The sequence below is a fragment of the Bison bison genome, unplaced genomic scaffold (assembly GCF_000754665.1).
Source record: "Bison bison bison isolate TAMUID 2011002044 unplaced genomic scaffold, Bison_UMD1.0 scf7180017846951, whole genome shotgun sequence".
Taxonomy (NCBI): domain Eukaryota; kingdom Metazoa; phylum Chordata; class Mammalia; order Artiodactyla; family Bovidae; genus Bison; species Bison bison.
Window position 1 is genome coordinate 24,803 of NW_011477524.1, and position 6,174 is coordinate 30,976.

A 6,174-nucleotide genomic window follows, 5' to 3' on the forward strand; every position below is an offset into this window, starting at 1 on the left:
CCAAGCAGGAAAGACCCAGAATTCATGACCGATATGGGGTTGGCCAAAAAGTCAATTCTGAACTTTTCATGAGATGTTTCAGAAAAACCCAAAGGAACTTTTGGACAGAGAAGGAAATGGCAACCCACTCCAGGATTCTTGCCTGGAGAATCCCATGGACTGAGGAGCCTGGTGGGGCTACAGTCCATGGGGTTGCAGAGAGTCGGACGTGACAAGAATGACCAGTCAATACCTTGATGGCAGCCGCTTCCCAGGTCGGGTGGTTTGTGAGGGCCGCCCGCACAGGTGTGCTGACATCATACCTTTGAATCCACGTTGACCGATGTGGGGCACACAACGGTTCTTCACACCATCATCAGTAATGAGATTACGTCTTCACTCGGGTAAATGCTGCTACCCTGGATAACTACCCTAAGAACTTTATGTGAGCAGGCCTGCGCTACAAGAAAATTAGGGAAACAACCTCATATTTCTGGAGAGGGAAGTCTATGGGTGGGATCCAGCCCATCTGCAACATCAAGGCTTCCACGCTTTCCGAGATAAACACAAAAACCCAAGCAAAGCCCTTGTATGGGGTTGGCCAAAAGGTTCGTTCAACGAACACGTTGCTCCCTACAGCTGCAGATGAAAACGAACATGTCTTTTATTTTTACTTAAAACCAAACGAACGTTTTGGCCAACTCAGCACATAAAAGCCTGTATTTTGGAAGCCGTGCGGCGTATGCCTTGTTGTGAGTGGAGGAACTGCTTTTAAAGGTGGAGAAGTTATTGCTAATAGCCAAGAGAAGAGCAAGCACTCAGTCCACACTCTAAGATGTTAGAAAATATAGGAGACTGTCTCTCACAAAACAGTGTGGCCCCCCCAGTTAAACCAAGCTCTCCCGTGGAGGCTGATAAATGTGTTACAAAGATCATAAAAAACAAATTCCTGGCCATTTACCTACACGGAAGATGCAGGAAAGAATCTGACGCAGGGCAGAAGGGCTGCTAACAAGTATTTTCCCCACGACGTCATCAACTGGAGGAGGAAATGGCAACCCACTCTGGTATTCTTGCCTGCGAAATCCCACGGACAGAGGAGCCTGGCGGGCTACAGTCCATGGGGCCGCAAAGAGTCGGATGCGACTTAGCAAGTAAAGCGCCACCACCAATGTGAGCAAAGAAGGGAAAGAAAAGACAAAAGCAAATGCCAGAAATAAGAGCTAGTGCTTAGGGTGATCTCCGTCTTACAGAAAAGGGAATTGGGAATCCACGTCACTACTGTCAGTAAATTTCCAACAGCCTTCTTTAAAAGGCACCTCCCGGCAAGACATTTACGTAAATAGGACTTGATTTCTAAAATTTCTTTTTATTAGTCTGGTGTGGGGAAAAAAAAATTCACGAGAAATGAAAGAACTCTTGAGGAAACTCGCTTGAGGCTTAACGCCCACTGCGTTAAAGAGTCAATGGTCAGGAGAGGTTTCAGACACATTCCATTTACAGGCAGTTTGTAAACGGTCCAGAGTTTCTGCTCGGGGAACCTCGGTGGCATAGGAACGATGATGGTCGGGAACTTGGCAACTTGGATGGGACTTGGCGTTTCAGTCGGTCGGACGTTCCTGCACTCATGGGAAAACCCCCTCAGGGTCGTGGAGAAGGCGAGTGTGATTTCCCGCTCCCGTGGATGGAAAACTCACCACAAGTCAAGTTTCACCTGCCCAGCACGGTGGAGGGGGACGTGGTGGAGAGGGGAGTGGGGAATAAAGCATCCCAGCGTTAAAACGAGGAATCCAACTTGAGGGAAGGCACGGACAAGCCGGGGCGCGGTCCCAGTGGGTCGTCTCTGCTCCTCCAGCCCATCTCTGGAGCGGCTCGGCAGGCAAGCTTGCAAGCCCGCTGCGAGTTACTTGGCTGCCAAACGTCTTTATTTCTCCAGAAGAGTCTGTTGAACTGCAGAGAACAAAGACACAAGAACAGATTTTTTTTTTTCTTTTCAAGGCGTCTCCAGGTGCCCTCCCCTCCCCAACACCCTCTGAGTGGGAGGGCAGGGCAGCAGTTGGAAGAGGTGAAATAGCCATGGTGGGGACGCAGGTGGGCATGACAGTTGGTGATGATGGCGGATGACACTCCCAGCCTGTCTCACCTGCTGGCTCAGCGGTGGTGCGATGGTTCTCCATATTCACCTGTCCTTCTTCGGCTGAAAGCAAGAACAAAACGGGCCCGAGTTGGGGCGGGGGGCGGCAGTGAATACAAAGACAACACACCCCGTCATCATTCTCAGGGTGAATCGGCATCGCCCCACTCAGCTGCCTACCCTGCCCCTCCCGGAAAGCAGAGGAACCGCCCCGGTCATCATGGTGTGAAGGGCCCCTCGTTGGGGTTCCTGCCTGTTTGCTCCTTTGCTTTTCTGAGTCTGTCTTTTTGTCTCCAAATTTCTATTCCTCGATTTCGCACACACACATCAACACCAAGAGGATCAACATGCTTGCCACCCACCCCCAACCGTCCCCAGAAAGGATCTGTGAGCATAGCATCCTTTGAATTCAAGTGTGAGGAGACAGAATTCGAAATACAGGAGAGGGAGAGGGGATGGAGAAGGGACAGCCTGGGAGTTTGAGGTCAGCAGATGCCAACTCTTATATACAAGATGAATGAAGAACAAAGTCAGACTATAGAGCCCAGGGAGCGTCTATTGAATACCGTGGGATAAAGCAGCACCAAAAAATAAAATATAACAGAGGAACGTACATATGACTGAGTCACTTGGCAACACAACACTGTCAATCAACGATGCTTCGATATAATGCAAAGCGAACAAAAAAACACACATGATATTCCCAGCCAAAACACATTTATTTGTATCAGAGTCGGTTCAAATGAGGTGGATGAACTCTGCCATACAGAGTGAAGTAAGTCAGAAAGAGAAAGCTAACTACCGTATATTAATGCATATAGTGTTAGTCACTCAGTCGAGTCTGACTCTTTGCGACCCCATGGACTGGAGTCCTGCCAAGGCTCCTCTGTCCATGGGATTCTCCAGGTAAGAATACTGGAGTGGTTGCCATTTCCTTCTCCAGTGGGGATCTTCCCCACCCAGGGATTGAACCCAGGTCTCCCGCATTGCAGGCAGATTCTTTACCATCTGAGCCACCAGGGAAGCCTTTGTTGATGTACAGCAGAGAGCAACGCAGTATTGTAAGGCAATTATCCTCCAACTAAAAATAAACTCTTTAAAATAGTTAAGGTGGAAGAAAGTGAATAATAACAATAAAGCTTGTTTAAGTCGAATGCAATGCAGGAGATGTGGGTTTGATCCGTGGGTCAGGAAGATCCCCTGGAGGAGGAAAAGGCAACCCACTCCAGTATTGTCGCCTGGAGAATCCCCGTGGATAGACGAGCCTGGTGGGTTACAGTTGATGAGGTCACAAAGAGTTGGACACAGCTGAACAACAGATCGTGCGTGCATGCTAACTAGGACGCAGGCTTCATTTCATCAAAACCAAGATTACTCCCTTCAAAGACACAGATGGCCACGGGAGTGACCAGGGTGAAAGCCATCAGGGTGACTGGTAGAGGGTGACGGGCCCACGGCAAGAGCATTGAGAGACACCCCGTTGCGGGGTTCTCAAGCCACCCCCCGTTACTAATCCCAAATCCTGCAACTCGGCCTCCAGACCAGTACCGGCCATACCACCCTGGGAAAGGACACGACCCTGACCCTCAGCACGAGGTTGGAAAAAGAAAACTCATATTTACACGCAAGAAGGAGATGGTCTGATGCGAAAAAAGGGAAAGAAAGATCCGGCATTGACTTCCGTGTTTATGGAGGGGTGCGAGGATGCACGAATTCTAGGCGGTCATAGACCCTGTCCATCGTGGACTTCTGCACTGACATTTCAGAAATTTTAAGTCGGGGTTGGGAAGGAGGTTAAGGGGAGGGTGTGAGGGAGGCTCAAGAGGGAGGCAATACATGTATACATATGGCTGATTCACACTGCTGTACAGCAGATACTAGCATCGCAAATGTAAAGCGATTATCTTCCAATTAAAAATAATTAAAAAAAATCAATTGAGGATGGTAAGATTTTTCAGGTTATTCCTAAGCATGTGGGTTCTCCTTTTTTCACTGAGAACTGCGAAATTCATGTAATTGGCAAAAACCAATTAGATAAAGAGTTGGGGGAAAAAAAAAAAACACTTCATGGAAATGGGCTGTAAAAATCCAGGCGCTACGGAGTCATAAAGTTACAAATTCCATCATTAGTGTGAAAGATCATATCCTATGCCTTAGGGCTGGCTTTGCCCCGGGGAGGGGAGGGGGGTGTCTGCAGACAGGATGGTCCACCCAACGGGCAAGGATGGAAGGTGATTGACAAAGCCGTTTTTGTTCACGGAAGCCCCCCAGCCCCGTTGGTCGGTTTCCACTTTAAAAGGGACCACGTCTGCATTTGTCTTCACTTCTACATTCGAAGGCAAACTGCGCCTTCGAATATAGCATCCCAAGCTTCTGTGCCATGTCGAAACATGGCAGAAAACATACAGACTTCACAGTACAGCCAGCGGGGTCACGGAGAAACATCCCTGGGGAAACGTCTTAGTAGCAAGGAGGAAAAAAAAAAAGGGACAGACAAGGTTTGCTTTTCGAGACAGATGCAGATCAGAAAGGATCATCTCCACGCCCCTGCCCAGGATTCTCCACGCGTCCCCTAGATCTTCGACTCATCTGCAAAGGAAGACCGGAAAAGGACAATGAAAAAAAAATAAAAGAAAATCAGAATCAACCAGAAATAAATGTCTGAGAGCTTGGCTTCGGGTGCAAGAGCCCACAGGTGCATGTAGCAGCAAGCTGTTAAGAGATACGCCTGTCTGCTGGGCTCAGAAGTTAAGGAGACGGGTTGATGCGGCAAGAGCATCACTGGAGTGGATGCTGGGGTTAAGGGGGAGGGGGATGGTGGGGGGACGGGGAGGGGAGGCAGGAAAAGAAAGAAAGAAAAAGGAAGACAGACCAAGAGGAAGGGAGAAAGGGAGAGACAGAAAGGAAGCAATGCAGAGAAAGAAGAAAGGACGGATCGGTAGGCAGACAGAGGAAGGCTGGAAGAAGGAGGCCAGGACAAGAGGGGAGAATGGGCGGGCACGTGCCCATGGCTCATTGTCACCCAAGCCTCCAGAATCCCCTGCTACCAGGGGCACCAAGGGAGCAGCCAGGAGATGCGCCGTGAGCAAACAAGCTGTCAGCCATCCACCACGTCCAGCGACAGAACAGCCACACACCGGGGCCCACCGTGGTGGCCACGTCCTTCCGAAACTACACAGACTCGCAGCTCCACGTGGGCGCTGCACGACTCACAAGGAACACCCCAGAAAAGACAACTGTCCTAGAACGGCCCCGTGTGCAGAGAACGCCGAAAAAGGGTCCCCTGGGGTCTTCCCACGCCCGATGCACCGGGTTTCGACGTTTCCATACCATCACGGTTCATGAAAAACACGCAACTTGGTAACAGACAGTAAACTCGTTCTGGAAGGCCTGTGTTCCACGCGGAGCGTCTTACCCACTGAGCCAGAAAGATGCCTCACCGCTCTGCATTCGACTCTGGTGTTCATATGAGAATGTGTGTGTGCCAGTCGCTCACATACATTCCATTTTTTTTCAGAAAAGCCTGGGGCTCGTACCCCAGTGGTCACTTTCCCTATGGAGCGCCTTCCTCGTCTCCCCGCTTGAGTGCCAAGCTCTGAGTTTAAGCGTCTTCAGACAAGGGGAAAATGTAATTGAAAGAGAAACACCGGGACTTCCCTGGTGGTCCTGTGGCCAAGACCCTGCCCTCCCAATGCAGGGCGCCTGGGTTCAATCCCTGACCAGGGAATTAGATCCTACACGCCAAACCACGACCTCCTACAGCCAAGTAAAATAAAAAAGGAAGAGGAAACACTGTTTCGCTTCCATCGAAGGCTTCCTCTTCGAAGCTCTTTTTGCTAGTTCTAGGAGAAGGAAATGGCAACCCACTCCAGTGTTCTTGCCTGGAGAATCCCAGGGATGGGGAAGCCTGGTGGGCTGCCGTCTCTGGGGTCGCACAGACTTGGACACGACTGAAGCGACTTAGCAGCAGCAGCAGCGGCGGGAGAAACACAAGAAAAAAAATATATCTATATATTTGGCTTCTGTTCCCCTCTAGCCTCACCTAGATTCTAACTGTAGAT

At 49.9% G+C, this 6,174-nt stretch overlaps 1 protein-coding gene across 1 annotated transcript in view; it reads right to left on the reverse strand.

Annotated features, from left to right (window-relative positions):
• Window positions 1–1,327: 1,327 nt before the first annotated feature.
• Window positions 1,328–6,174, reverse strand: part of CD99 (CD99 molecule) — a gene marked incomplete at its 5' end in the record, with an annotated part of 6,438 nt that continues 1,591 nt past the window's right edge. The window contains 2 exons of the mRNA XM_010841186.1: window positions 1,328–1,929; window positions 2,123–2,176. Coding sequence (XP_010839488.1) covers window positions 1,904–1,929; window positions 2,123–2,176 — 80 coding nt within the window. The remainder of the gene's footprint in view (window positions 1,930–2,122; window positions 2,177–6,174) is intronic.